Source organism: Ceratotherium simum, chromosome 17, assembly GCF_057802395.1.
Source record: "Ceratotherium simum simum isolate JZ-2026a chromosome 17, ASM5780239v1, whole genome shotgun sequence".
Taxonomy (NCBI): Eukaryota; Metazoa; Chordata; class Mammalia; order Perissodactyla; family Rhinocerotidae; genus Ceratotherium; species Ceratotherium simum.
This window is the reverse complement of record NC_141916.1, coordinates 18705174-18721080: the sequence shown is the minus strand read 5'-3', so window position 1 is coordinate 18721080 and position 15907 is coordinate 18705174. Positions and strand designations below refer to the sequence as shown.

The 15907-nt window shown below is 40.4% G+C and overlaps 1 protein-coding gene across 1 annotated transcript in view; it reads right to left on the bottom strand.

The window, feature by feature from the left end:
• Window positions 1-218: 218 nt before the first annotated feature.
• Window positions 219-15907, bottom strand: part of FAM186A (family with sequence similarity 186 member A) — a 77968-nt gene continuing 62279 nt past the window's right edge. Inside the window, exons 5-10 of the mRNA XM_087442007.1 lie at window positions 15109-15902; window positions 13550-15003; window positions 12896-13363; window positions 3578-3770; window positions 1055-1206; window positions 219-405 (exon numbers count right to left, since the gene is read on the bottom strand). Of these exons, the coding sequence (XP_087298133.1) occupies window positions 219-405; window positions 1055-1206; window positions 3578-3770; window positions 12896-13363; window positions 13550-15003; window positions 15109-15902 (3248 nt within the window). The remainder of the gene's footprint in view (window positions 406-1054; window positions 1207-3577; window positions 3771-12895; window positions 13364-13549; window positions 15004-15108; window positions 15903-15907) is intronic.

Genomic DNA, 15907 nt, shown 5'->3' with positions numbered 1-15907 from the left:
TTATATTATTCCAGTGGTAACATTTGCAGTCCTGTGAAGAGAAACACTGAAAGACTAATGTTGAATTTACCTGTACTATTCCATGACTAGTGTGAGTCTAACCACACACCAAGCACCTACTTTTGGTAACTCCCTTGTGCTGTAAGAGAAAGTCAAGTTAGGGAAACAAGAGGTATATGACCAAAGGCCCAATTACCAGTGTGCTCCCCATTCTTAACTTACTGTGATTGAATGAATGCAAGAGATTTTCTGAAGGTAGACTGAACATCTAATTGGAGCAGCATAGGAATATCTGGGTACCCACCCAGCTGGGCCCAGAGTGAATGTATTGATGTCTTCTCTGTTATTGGGTAGCTTGAAGTGGACAGATCAGCATTCCAGATGGCTTCCATTTGGTCTTCTTGTCTAGAGAATCAGAGAGTACTAATTGGAAGCGCCAAACTCTCCTGAGCTCCATAGCCAATCAAAATATATGATTCTTATTCTCCTCTCTTCTCCTCACCACCACCCTGTCCTATAACGCCCTCTCTGGCACTGAGGAACATTAGCTATGCCCACTTGGACTGAGAGATGGGTTAAAACAGCAGAATTTGCTGAAATCGATTTTTTGGGCTGCATTTCCATGACTTCACCTAGTAATCCATTTTAAAACTAACTGCTTAGCTTCATGGAGTACACAGACCATATCCAGGCTGTTTTTCCCCAGCAAAATTTTTTCCCCCTTCCTTCCCAAAGCTCCTACCTTCTTTAAAAGAAAAAAAAAAAAATAATGCTTCTAAGTTTCTTCATAGTGTATTAAAATAATTTGTTTCTTAGTAAGGAAGAATCGGCTTCATTTTTTTAAGGAACTTGAAATTAGATCTTCAATATTTAAGTAGAAATATGTATAAATAAGCCTCTTGCTGAATTAGCTAAGAAAATTAATCCTCTCTTAGATTCTTGACTGCACCATATCACAATTGTGGGGAAGAGGAAGCTCTTGGGCAGGAAAAAAAGCGTTAAGTCCCACATATCATCCAAAGAAAGTTTAATGTCAGTCTTTCCTACTACATACCTAAATTTCTTGAATATGTCAGACTTTCTGTCCTCTTGTATTAATAGCCCTAGGAATGGCCATTGAACAAACTTGGTAGAGGCAGGTATCTGCTTTTTGTGGATGATCAAAGGGATAGGTTGGCTAAGATTCAATTTACACGTATCTTGGAGCTAAAAATAAATAAATCAGAAAAAGGAAAACATGAAAAGAAAAGGCCAGAGTCTTTAGGAAGGTCTTCTGAGCTGGCCCCAGACTAAACCATGACTCTTCCTTTTCCGTGGATTTGCAAATCTTCTTTCTCCATCCTCTTTCTCCCTTCCTCCAACCACCCCTCAACTTCCACTCCACATCCAACACACAATGTCAAAGGTGGCAGCTATGATATATAAAAACCTTGGTCCTGTGTAAGCCCTAGTCCTCGTCCTCTCTTTTCCTAGCTGTATGACTTTGGGTCAATTGCTAATTTTATCTGCACCTCTTTCTCCTCATTTCTAAAATAAGGATAACAACACAGGGTTGTTGTGAGAGTTGTATAAGATAATATATACGGAAGCACTTCATAAATTGTTAAGCCCTATGCAAATGTATAGGTAACATTTACTGAATATTTACTGAATGTCAGATGCTTTCTATATATTAACTCATTTGGTATTTACAACCTTATGAGCTAGGTACAATTATTATCCTTGTCTTACATATGGGTATCTGAAGCTCAGAAAATTTAAGTGGCTTGCCCAAGGTCTCTCAGCTAGTATGTGCTGGAGCTGATTTGAACCCAGACAATCTGGTAGTAGAATCAACCTCTTGACCACCATCCTGATTCTGTGTAAAGTATTTATTAATTTCCATCCTCTTCCCCCTTCTGCTTTTTCCTCTCCCTTCTGCTTTTTCCTCTCCCTTCTTTATGCCTTGATACCCACTTCATTATCTAGATTCTGGCTTCGCTGACCCCAGACTTATTCATCCTCTGAAATACCCTGGATATTGTGACTCCTGTTAGACAGCTCATGACACTGCCAGCTCATCTTGCTTTACTCCATCTACATTGGCCATGTTTTCCAAACCAAAACTGTCAAAAATATAAATTTTTTTTGGTCGAAGAGCTTTAATATTAAAATGTAACTGTTCTGGAAAATTCAGAATGTCTGATTCGGATCCAGCTACGATGAGCAGTCTCTCTGTACCTTCTAAAGTAGCAAGTAGATTGATCTTATAAATTAATTAATTTAGTGAAAGAAAAGGATATATAGATATAAAATGTTCCTAGAACTCCAAGAATGTTCTGGAACCCCATGCTGGAGCATGTCATCCCAGAGCAAAGAACTCTAATCTCAGCTCTTAAACTTGTGGAAGGTCATTATCACTCCCCAAAACATACTGATGGTTATCTCAAAGGGGCTCTGGGACATAATGAGTGGGTATCAGAGTTTAACAGGGTCTTCTGTGCCTGGTGCTATGCAAGCATGTTAAATAAACCCTTATCTCCTTTCTTGTAAACTCATGATATTAAAACTCGCTTTCTGGGACCGGCCTGGTTAGGTTTGTGTGCTCCGCTTTGGTAGCCTGTGGTTCATGGGTTCAGATCCCGGGTGTAGACCTACATACTACTCATCAAACCATGCTGTGGTGGCACATACAAATTAGAGGAAGATTGGCACAGATATTAGCTTAGGGACAATCCTCCTCAAGCAAAAAAAAAAAGAGAGAGATTGGCAACAGATGTTAGCTCAGGGACAATCTTCCTCACCGAAAAAAAAAAAACAAAAAAACAAAAAACCCAACAACTTGCTTTCTGAGAGTTTTGAGGAGAGAAATAACCACTAGGAATCAGTTGGAGAGCAGTGACTTCAAGAAGTTTCATATCTAGAGGCTGGTAGATGTAGGTTGACTAGGAAGGGGTTGAGCGTTGTGGGAAGTCTCTCCTATTCTAATCTTTTCTCATCTAAAGAGTCCAGCCAGTATTCCTGTTCAGGAGTTTCACTGAAGTCATGGTGTAGTGGGTTGAATGGTGAACCCCCAAAAGATATGTTCACCCAGAACCTGTGAATGTGACCTTATTTGGAAAAACGGTTTTTACAGATGTAATTAAGTTAAGGATCTCAAGATGAGAGCATCCAGGATTAACCAGGTGGGTCCTAAATCTAATGACACACGGCTTTGTAAGAGACAGAAGAGAAGACATAAGTCACACTGGGAAGAAGGCCATGGGAAGGAAGGAGGCGGAGATTGGAGTTATGCAGCTACACGCCAAGGAATGTCAAGGATTGTCTACAGCTACCAGAATCTACAAGAGAGGCATGGAACAAATTTCTCCCTCAGAGCCTCCAGAAGGAACCAACCCTGCCAACACCTCAATTTCACTAACTGGCCTGCAGAACTGTAAGAGAATACATTTCTGTTGTTGTAAGCCATCAAGTATGTGGTGATTTGTTACAGCAGCCCTAGGAAACTAATATACATCTCCAGGTAAATGTTATTTTCAAAGCTTACCACTTTCATTTTTCTTACAACACTCTGGGGAGAGGGTAGGAAACAGGTTACCTGGCTAAATAAGAATATCATGTTCCTCAGGCACTGATTCCGTTTCTGCTCTAGAGACTTCTGCTTCTTGGTCCAGAGCCACATCACCTTTTTCTGGTAGTCATCAATTCTGCTCAGCATTATGTAGAGGTTCCGGCTCTCATAGCCTTTCCCAGTGTTTTGGATGGCTTGTAATTGTTTGATGATGTTGTTTCTTGAAAAAATTAACAGGAATTGGATTGATATAATTACTGACTCTAACTCAGCAAACCTAGCCTTAGTTACTTTCACGTCTCATCTCATCCTTAGTAAGTAGAGAGGGATGGGATAGGGGTACAAAGCTTGCTTATTGAAACCTTAATCTACATAGTTGTCTATATGACTAAACTTTAAAAAATCTATATGGCTGTCAAATTTTCATTAACTCTTCACAGAGTGTTTTAGTGTTATAATAGTGTTGCTTATTATTATCTTAATATATTAAAATTTTAATATTGATATATACAAGACATATAGAAGGTACTTAATACAATTATGAAAAAGACAATTTCGTTACCTTCAAAGCACTTACAATCCAGAATAGGAGGAGACTAATAAATTAACAGTGTCAAAGAGAGAATGAAATAGATGCTAACTAGAGATATAGACATGCTGTTTAAGCAAAAAGGAAAGCATAATTAATTCTAACAAGAGGGATAAAGAAGGCTTCATAATAAGATGTTGGATAGGATCTTGAGGAACAGTCATAACAATGTACGCTCCCTCTTTACTGTAATGTATACCACCACCATGTCTGGGCCTTCTAAACAGGTAGTGTGTTGCCATTCTACAGGAGAGGAAAAGGAATCTGAGCAAAGTTAAGGAATTTTCCAAAGTCGCTTAATTAATAAATAGTAGATTTGGGAAGCAAACCCAGCTCTTCTCTCTTTCCACAATAAGAATACTTCTCAAAATGTGGACCCTGACCCCCGGCACTGAATCATTTGGCAGGGGGTGGAGGATGGGGGGAGTGCTTGTTGAAAACGCAGATTCTAGGGTGCTTCCCAGAGCTTTTGCATCAAAATCTTGGTGGTAGGCTTCAGGATCTGTATTTTAAACAAAATCTCAGGCAAATGCTACTGTCACTAAAGTTTGGGAACAAAGACATGAGGAATTCCAGGTTGAGGGAATACTATAAACAAAGGCCAGAAAATGAAAGTTATATTTTGAGAGTGGTGAGTAGTCTGGGACTTTTAGACCAGGGATATGTGAAGGGATGTGGGGATGAAACTGGAGTGGCTGGATTATGAAAAGCCTTAAAAGGCATGTTAAGGAGTTTGGATTTTTTTGGGGGGCTAGGCAATGGGAACCCATAGAAGATATTTTTCTGAATATACATGTTTTACACACACATATATATATAAATAAATAAAGAGAGAGAGAGGGAATACTCTCTTTTGTGGGTTATAATAGCTTAGAACTTACTATATATATGGATCATTTAATGCTTAAATGTATTAACTTTCTGAATTAATTAGTTAATTTTAATTAAATTAATTTTCCCATAACCTTAGTTTTTTTAATATCCTGTAGGTGATTTTTATTTTTTCATTCTTATAACTATCTTTATTACATATGTTTTTAATCACTTCTCTGCATGCATTACAGAATGCCTATCACATCCATTCGCACAAATAACAGTTCTCAATGAAGCAAGCAGATCGCATTCTTATAACCATCTTTTAAAATATATATATATATATTTTAGTGAGATATAAATTACAACGTTGTGTAAGGTTAAGGTGTACAATGTGTTGGTTTGATATATTTATATATCGCAATATGATTACCACTGTAGCGCTAGCTAACACCTGTATCACATAATAATTATTACCTAATTATCATTTCTTTTTTGTGGTAAGAACAATTAAGAGCTAGTCTCTTAGAAACTTTGAAGTTTATAATACAGTATTGTTGACTATAATCACTATGCTGTGCATTAGGTCTTCCTAATAAGTCTTGTTTTTCACACTACATATTTTCTCCTGTTTTTCTGTCTATTCACATAGTCTTTTAGATTTTCCCCATAATTTCTCCTTATTGAAATCATATTTCACTACTTGGAAAAGTTTATAGCTTCATTTCAAACTTAGGGATTTTATTTTTCATGGATTTTTAAAGATAGTTCATTTGAATAATCTAAACACTCATTCCAGTAGTAACCACTGAGGTATCTATCGAAAATTCCCCATCTAGAAACATGGCCATTCATCCCTTCCTGCCTTTTGTTCCCACTCTCTTAGCAAATTCCACTTATATTGATAAAACATTGCCCCATCCTAAGGAATATTTTTTATAGTATTTAACATAGAATCACAATCCAAGGGAAGGTGCCTTACTATTGTGGGTCCAATCATTGTGATAGAAATTTTATCTCTATTTTAAAATTTATATTAAATAAAAATATTTTCAATATTTTAAAATATATTATTTCATTTAATCCTCACAACCATTCACTGAAGTAAATATAACATCCATTTTACAAACAGCACATTTAAGTCTCACAGGTTCAGAACTGGACGTTGGAGCCAAGGTCTTCCTGACTTCAAAGTCCATATTTAAGAGAAAGCATGATTAGGATTTGCATAGAAAACTATTACAGTCCCCTATTTCGAGGCAACGTACTGTAATCTGTAGTACAGTATAGTATGGACTTTGGAAATGGGCTTTTTGAATTCAGCTCTCCCATTTACTAGCTCTGTAACTTGGGCACATAGGATGAACTTTCTGAACCTGATTCCCCATCTGCAAGTTAAATGCAATAATATATCTAAAATTCCTATCCCTTGTAGATGTTTTATAACCCCCTAAATGTACAGAGCCAGCTTTAAATCATTTATTTTCATTTAATTTTTCATTGTTCATACAACGTTTCCTCAAAGAATTCTAGATTAAATGTTTGCTTCTCCTGTGAAACATATTTCCATTAGTCTATCAGTTTTCACTGTTTCAAGAGTGCAGTGATTCTACTTGTTATCCAGACTCCACCAGATTGCCCGACACGGATGCCCCTCTTTAATAGTAGTTATGCTGTTAGAATATCACCCTAGCATAGAATCCCTTCCAGAAAACAGGAAATATTTGACTAGCAATTCCACTCTCACCGTTATATTCCTTCAAGACTTTCGGGCGGATGCCATCTGGTCCTAACTTAGGCCTCTGCGTGCAGCTCTACTCTCCTTAAATCCGCCTTCCACATTGTTGGCACTTTACTTCCCTTGTTAAGAATTCTTCAGTTATCCTCTATCATGTACAAAATAAAATACAAATTCCTTAACGTGCCATTTAGGATTCTCTTTCATCTCGCCTATCTTTCCAGTTTCATCTCTTGCCACGTCTTGCTTATTCTCTGTGTTCTACCAGCAACAAAGCAGTTTCCCCAGACACACACACACACACACACACACACACACACACACTGCAGCTTCTTTTAATAGTTCTTTGAGACATAGTTCAAAGCTCTGGACTACTAGAAGCTTTACCTAATTCTCCCCTCTCCTCAGTCCTCTTCTATACGCTTTGTACACACACCATCATTGTTCTTTCCACATCACACTATATTATCATCTGTTTGTGTGACTGTCTCTCTGAGTGAACTTTGAGTGCCCTCAGGGCAGATATATGGCGTATCCATCTTTGTATCCTTCCACCTTCCACCCCCTGGCAAATAGTGGGTATTCAAAAAATGTTGATGAATTAAATGATAAATTAAATCCTATCTAGTCACTACAATACTTAGTACCTTTGAGGACTTTCTTCAGTATGTATGAAAATGAAATGTTTCATTATCTTCATCTGGTCTAATTTTACATCCTCTCCATCATTGCTTCTCAGGTATATTATATGGATCATGTGGTAATACAACTCTAAAACTGTGTTTTAGCATTTAAATAACGGAATCTTCACTTACAGAGATTCTATAAAATTTCTTTATTTAAAAATAGTTTATTATACTTTATATTTTCTCTCACATATAATGTTAGAATCTTCTTGACCCAGCCATCCTTGTTATGGAATCTTTAATCTGTCAATGTTTTATTCCTTGTTATACCTGTTGGTGATTTGATTATTATAATATTAAATATTAGAGAAGAATTTTCTGAAAAAATGAATTGATACTTGATGGGATTAAAGTTATAATTGTATAAGTTAAATATTCTTAGGAAAGGTTGAGCTATATATTTCAGTTTTTAAATGATTTTACTGAAACAGGTCAGATCATGTCACTTAGATCTTCAGAATCTCTAATAAATCCAAACAAACTATTGCCATATAAAAATTGAGAAAATTATCAAAGAACTTCTCCCCAAAAGTACCAAGCCCATATAATATCATAAGTGAAGTCTGCCAAACCTTAAAAGAACAGCTAATTTTACTATTAAACCATTACAGAGCATAGAAAAAGGTAAGCTTCCACATTTTTTAATGACACAAGCTTTAAATTACACCAAAATTTGACAAAGATAGCACCAAAAGAATTAAACCACCAGCCAAACTTACTAACGACTATCAATGCAAAAGAAAATCCCAAATAAAATATTAGCAAATGAATTCCATAACACATTCAAAGAAGGATACACCAAAGACAAATACAATTTATTCCAGGAATGCAATGATGGTTTAATATAATTAATGATATTAATAGATCTGAGGGGAAAGTCGTATTTTCTTTAATACATGAAAATTAAGTCCTGAAATTACATTTAACAAAAAGTGATTTAACAAAATTCACCATCCATTCTTGATTTTAAAAAAACATAATGAGGGGCCAGCGTGGTGGCATAGTCATTAAGTTCGCAAGCTCTGCTTTGGTGGCCCAGGGTTTGCAGGTTTGGATCCCAGGTGCGGACCTGCACACCGCTTATCAAGCCATGCTGTGGCAGCATCCCATATAAAGTAGAGGAAGATGGGCACGGATGTGAGCCCAGGGCCAATCTTCCTCAGCAAAAAAGAGGAGGATTAGCAACAGATGTTAGCTCAGGGCTAATCTTCCTCAAAAAAAAAAAAAGTAATGAAATGAGCAGATAGATACTTCTTTTATATGATAAAATGTATTTCAACCCAAAAGCCAGCATTTTTCTTAATGACAAATACAAGAAAGATGTCTACTATCGCCACTACATTTTTAAACAATTTATATTTATATTTTAATAATCAGCAATGAACGAAGGACTTACATTTTGGCAAACCAAGTTACACAGGAATGGAGAAAATAACAACAAAAAAATGAAATTGACTAAGGTTAAGGATATTTCACAACTTTTTCAGAAAGGAGAATATAAATGTAAATGACTCTTTTAAACATTCTTGAAGATTAACTCCTCTTTGAAAAAAATAACATGGGGCCATGGAAACGCACTCCTAGCTGTCACTCAAGGTAAGTCAAATGAACAAAGATGGCCTTTTAGCCATATGACTGCTATTTTTTTAACATAGTTCTGGAAGTACTACCAATTCAGCTGGTCAAGAGACAGAAATGAGATGTTTGAAAATCAGAAAATATAGATGTAAAAAATTATTAGTTGCAGGTGATAATGATTATATACCTGGAAAACTCAAGAATATCAACTGAAAAACTTGCACATGCTTGAATACAGTAAGACAGCTGCATACAAAAGTGATGTAGAGAAATCTAACCTTAGTTTATACAAATAACAACTAGTTAGAAGATATCATAGAAGAAGAGTCCATTTACAATAGTTCCAACAATAACAAAAATAAAAACTACTGGGATATACACTGATGGAAGAATATGCAAGAGCTAGATGAAAACTTTGTAATGCTCCTGGAGGACACACACACACACACACACACACACACACACACACACAACCTGAACAAAAAGAAAGGTATATCATATTCTGAGATAGGAAGACTGTTTTAGTGAAGATAAACTAGGTTTTGCTGTTTTAACAAATAATCCCCAAGTCTCAGTGGCTAAAAACAACAAATTTTACTTGTGGCTCATATTACAAATCCATCATGGCTTGGCAGGAAGTGAGCCTCATTGCATATTCTCAGGGACAGAGGCTAACAGAACAGCCGTCATCTTGAACATCGTAGGTTACCATGCCAAAGGAAAAAGGAGACTCTGGAGGGCCTCAGACCAACAATGACAAGCTCATCACAGAAATGACACACGTCGGTTCTGCTCACATCTCATCAACAACTAGTAGCAAACAGCACTAAAGACTACCACACAGACTCAGCATCAGAAAAAGAAAACTGCAATAAGTAACACAGAAGAGAAGTGCCTCATCATTATGTAATCAATAAACAATAATAGAGTCCAGATATGGACCTGAATGATACAAGAATTTATGATGAAGGTACATTCAAATCAGTAAGGGAAAAGGTAGATTATTTTGTAAGTGGTAACGGGGCAATGGGGTAGCCGCGTGGAAAAAAAAGTCATATCTATATCTCACAACAAAAAGTTGTGAATCAAAGACTTAAATGTAAAACAAACAAAAAAACTAATAACCAACCATAAAAGTACTAAAAGAAACTTAGAAAGAATTTTTTTATATTTCTCAGAGTGGAGAGGACCTTTCTAAATAAGGTATAAAGCATATTAAAAATATTAATGAAAACACATAAAAATAAAACTTTTCTACAAAGTAAAAACCTCCAAAAGCAGAGTCAAAACACAAACAAATGGGGGAAATTTGGCAATTTATATCATAAACAAGGGGCTAATTTTCCAAATATTTGAACAGGTCCCACAAATCAATTTTTTTTTCTTTTGTGAGGAAGACCAGCCCTGAGCTAACATCCGATGCCTATCCTCCTCTTTTTGCTGAGGAAGATTGGCCCCGAGCTAACATCCATGCCCATCTTCCTCTACATTACATGGGACGCTGCCACAGCATGGCTTGACAAGTGGTGGGTCGGCACGTGCCAGGGATCCGAACCTATGGACCCTAGGCCACCGAAGCAGAGCGTGCGCACTTAACCACTGCACCACCAGGCCAGCCCCCACAAATCGATTTTAAAAAGTAACTTGACAACCCAATTGAAAAATGGGCAAAGTATTTTTTTCTGCGTGTGAGGAAGATTAGCCCTGAGCTAACATCCGTTGCCAATCCTCCTCTTTTTTACTGAGGAAGATTGGCCCTGGGCTAACATCTGTGCCCATCTTCCTCTATTTTATATGGGACACCACCACAGCATGGCTTGACAAGCGGTGTGTTGGTCTGTGCCCAGGATCCGAACCTGCGAACCCCCGGCTGGGGAAGCAGAGTGCCCGAACTTAACGGCTACACCACCAGGCCAGCCCCTGAGCAAAGTATTTGAATAGAATCTTCACAGAAAACGAAAAACAGATGGCTCCTAAGTCTATGAAAAGATGCTCAACCTCACCCATAATAAAAGTAATGTAAATTAAAGCCGTGAAATGCCATATTTCATCTATTATATTGGCAATGAACAAAAAATTTGGTAATACTTCATGTTAGTCTTGATGTGGGGAAATACTCTTTCATAATGCTGACCAATATGTAAATTGTTAACAACCTCTTTGGAGAACAATTTGTCAAAAATCTATCACAATTACAAAGCACTTATCCTTTGATCCTGAAATTCTACTTCTAGGAATATACATATATGTTTACATAGGTATATACAAGATTGTTCATTGAAGAATATTTTTATAATGCAAAATCTTGAAAACATCATAAATGTCCATTAGAGGTTAAGTAAATTCTGATAAACCCAGACTTTGTAATACTATGAAGCTTTAAATGAGCGAGTAGTCTCTTTATATATTAATACCTGTTATCTAATACCTAACATCTAAGTTAAGTTATAAAAAAAATCAAACATCGTAACTTTAAAGTATGTGAAAAGGGGGATAAAAGAGCATATACTTTTCTACATATGCAGAAAGTATTTCTGGATGGACATACATTAGTAGCCCTGGGGGAGGCGCCTAATAGCCGGTGATAGGAATATTAGGGAGGCTTTTCACTGTACCGTTTGTATTTTTAAAATACTGTACCCAGTGAACGTACTACTTATTTTTTTTAATTTAAATATAACAAAGGAAAAAAGAAATAAGGGAACTGGAGAATGACCAGAAACATGTTATTTAAAATTCTCAAGTAGATTTAAAAGACTAGGACTATTCAGTCTGGAAAGAGAAAACTAAAGACAGGTATAGAGTAAAACATTTTTCAACAAATTTTGGATTACTTAAGCTTTGAAATTAAAAGTTTCGGTTGTATCTCGGATAAGCCTTTCTTCTGCTGCACCTTGTTGTTCCAATCCTTAGTTCCCAAATGAATTCAGTCCTCAAAAATATAAATTTCATGAGAACAGGGTACTTTGTTTTATTCACTGCTGTATCCCTAGCACCTAGAACAATGCTTGGCACATAGTAGGCATCCTATAAATATTTATTGAATAAATGACATAAGTTGTTCCTATAACTAATAATGACCTTTTCTATTATAGGTTTTATTTTTGGCATCTTGTAATTTTAGGCTAGAAAATTTCCCCCAAAATAATAGGTTGGTAGCCTCAAACACAAATGCTAAGGATGGCGGCCAATTATCACTTTCCCTGACTTGTTTCTGATATTTGCAATTTAAAAAAATGAGGACCAGGATCTGTTTCCTCCAGGTCACTCAAGCAGCAAAGTTGCCATGGTAACACCTCATACATAACCTGCCATCTCCTACTTTAAGTGCATTCCTTCTCTGGTGAACCGGAAACGGTGAAAGAAATTCAGAATAACTGGAAGCATCTCTAAACTTTTGAAATTGATGTTTTGGAGATCAATCATGATCCACAAAATACATCTTAGGGTTTCTGCTAGAACGATAAATGGATGAAATGGATCATGTCATATGACATTTCTTATTTCCTAAAAAATGTAGCTCCTTTTGCTATCTTTTTTTTTTTTTTTGTGAGGAAGACCAGCCCTGAGCTAACATCTGCCAATCCTCCTCTTTTTGCTGAGGAAGACTGGCCCTGGGCTAACATCCGTGCCCATCTTCCTCCACTTTATATGGAACGCCGCCACAGCATGGCTTGCCACACGGTGTGTTGGTGCGCGCCCGGGATCCTAACCGTTGAACCCCGGGCCGCTGCAGCAGAGCGCGCGCACTTCACTGTTTGTGCCACCCGGCCGGCCCCTCCTTTTGCTATCTTAAATAGATTTCTATGTCATAGACCTTCTATAAGACAATCTTTTAGAATGTCTGATCTGACAAATACGTATATACTTATAGGGCAAAGAGGAGGATATTTGAAATCAGGACTAAACCAGAAAACTGGACATACAATAGTTACATCTACCTTGCACGCTGGATGAGCCTATAGGCGATGTACTTGCGAAACAGGTATCCCAGCCGAACTGTGTCCGTATGAAGTGTTTCAATTATGAGATTCCTGGCTGTTGTGTGTAGCTCTGAACGGAGTCCAGAAGCTTTTGTGGCCTGACTTAAGAGTATCAAGTTCTTTCTCTGAGCCTCCACATCGACAAAATACCTCTGCTCTTTGAGCTCTTGGGGAGAGGAAGGGGGCACCCTCATCTTGGGTTTCTTGGTAACTGAAACTGAAGTCAGCATCCAGGGCTTGTCTATAGGAGGAAATCGGGATTTCTGGTCCCATTCAGAAGGTGAGATCTGTGGTGTTTTGGGTAGCTGAGTAGTAAGAGAAGGTAGTGATGTTACAGGCTTCATGAAGGTGGGAAGGGCCCCCTCATCAATGTAAGGGGTTTGTGATACTGGTGTCCTATAATTGGTGAGATAGGACTGAAATGTTCTAAACTGTTCCGTGGCAAAAGGATCGTGGAGCATCTGGATTTCTTCAGAAGTGTCAGAGACCTCTGATATTTGGAACTTCTCAGTGGTGAAAGGGGCTTGAGTTATCTTGACATTTGGGGCACTGGGATGGGCCAATACTGATTTAGATTTCAGAGAAGAGATAATTGCCAATCTGTCCTTACTTTTCTTGGAGACAAAAGAGGACAGATCTTTCTGGGGCTTTCCAGGGGTTGAGGGGATCCATAGTGTTGGGGGATACCCAGGGGTAGGAGGGATCCACAGTGGGGAAGCTTGCCTAGGAAGAGTCCATGGTGCCAGATGCTGCCCAAGAGTAGAAGGGGCTTGTAGATAGGGAGATTGCTCGTGGGTGGCAGGGGGCTGGAATGCCTGGGACTGCTCAGAGAGGGTTAAAGGTCCAGATTCCAGGAGCTCCCCAGGGATGGAAGAGGCCCCAGGAACCAAGGGCTTCCCAGGAGAGAGAGCCCAGAGACTGGGAATCTGTGCAGAGGTAGGTGGGACTCCAGATATAAGGGGCTGCCTGGGGGCAAAAGGGTCCTTTGATATCAGAGGTGACTGGGGAGTCAAAGAGTCCCTAGATATGAAGAACTGCCTAGAGCTAAGAAGGTCCTCCAGTGCAAGGGGCTGCCCTGGAGTGGGAGGGACCCCAGGTATTGGGAGCTTCCCAGGGATGGGAGGGACCTCTGGTGTTAAGAACCGCACAGAAGTGGATTGACCCTTAGAAACCGGGATCTGTCTAGAGGAAGGAAAAGTCTGTGGTGCCAGGAGCTTCCCAGAGTCAGAAAGAATCCTCATTCCTAGGGATTTCCTAGAGACAAAGGGGGCTTGGGTAAGAGGAGACCTTGATATCTGCAAAGGAGTAGAAGAGACCTCAAATATAGATGACTTCTCAGCAATAGGAGCGGAAAATGCTGGGAACTGCCTAGGGCTTGATGTAACAGATTGCCCAGCGGGGAGAAAAGGAGTGGAAGGCGCCAATGTGGGGGACTGCTTAGGAATGCGAGGAGCACTTGGTGTGATGGATTTATCAGTAAAAGAAAAGATCCCAACGTCCAGGGTATGCCCTGAAGGAAGACCAGTCCAGAGTCGTGAGGGCTGCTCCTTAATGAGAGGAGCTCTTGATTTTAGGTCCTGCTCAGACACGAAAGTTGTACCCATGGGCTGGGCCTGTCCTGGAGTGAAAGGGGCTCCCAAAGGTTGGACTTGCTCAGGAGTGTGGGGAGATTCTAAGGCATGGGCTTTATCTGAGATGACGGGGACTCCCACTTCGTGGGCCTGATCCAGAGTAAAAGGAATGCCAAATGTCTGAGCCTGCTCGTGAGAGGAAGTGATGCCTAATGCTTGAATCTGCTTAAGAATGAGAGTGTTTGATACTTCTTCAACCACCTTTGGAGCGATAGGGACCCCCAATTTCTGGGCCTGTTCTGCAGTGAGAGGGGTCTTTAGTGCCTGAGCCCGGTCAAGGGTAGGAGGGACCGCCAGTGCTCGTGCCTGCTCAGGGGTGAGGGTAATATCCACTCCCTGGGCTTGTTCATGGGTACGTGTGATACCCAAAGTCCAGGCTTTCTCAGGAGCGAGAGTGAACAACAGTGCCTGTGCCTGTTCTGGAACAAGAAGGCCCTGCAATAACCGGGCCTGCTCAGGGGTGAGAGAGCCCTCCAATGACTGAGCCTGTTGAGAAGTGAGAGGTCCCAATGCCTGAATTTGCTCAGAGGTGAGGGTGACTCCCAAACCCTGGGGTTTCTCAGAGGTGAGGGTGCCCATCAATGCCTGGAACTGCTCGGAGGTAAGAGTGATGCCCTGTGCCTGGGCCTGCTGCGGGGTGACAGTCATCCCCAGGGCCTGGGCCTGCTGAGGGGTGAGAGTGATCCCCATTTCCTGGGCCTGCTGAGGGGTGAGAGTGATCCCCATTTCCTGGGCCTGCTGAGGGGTGACAGTGATCCCCAGGGCCTGGGCCTGCTCAGGTGTGAGAGTGATCCCCTGTGCCTGGGCCTGCTGAGGGGTGAGACTGATCCCCTGTGCCTGGGCCTGCTGAGGGGTGAGAGTCATCCCCCGTGCCTGGGCCTGCTGAGGGGTGAGACTGACCCCCAGGGCCTGGGCCTGCTGAGGGGTGAGACTGACCCCCAGGGCCTGGGCCTGCTGCGGGGTGAGAGTGATCCCCACTGCCTGGGCCTGCTGCGGGGTGAGAGTGATCCCCAGGGCCTGAGCCTGCTGAGGGGTGAGAGTGATCCCCATTTCCTGGGCCTGCTGAGGGGTGAGAGTGATCCCCAGTGCCTGGGCCTGCTGAGGGGTGAGAGTGATCCCCTGTGCCTGGGCCTGCTGAGGGGTGAGACTGATCCCCTGTGCCTGGGCCTGCTGAGGGGTGAGAGTGATCCCCTGTGCCTGGGCCTGCTGAGGGGTGAGAGTGATCCCCAGTGCCTGGGCCTGCTGAGGGGTGAGAGTGATCCCCTGTGCCTGGGCCTGCTGAGGGGTGAGAGTGATCCCCAGGGCCTGGGCCTGCTGAGGAGTGAGAGTGATCCCTGTG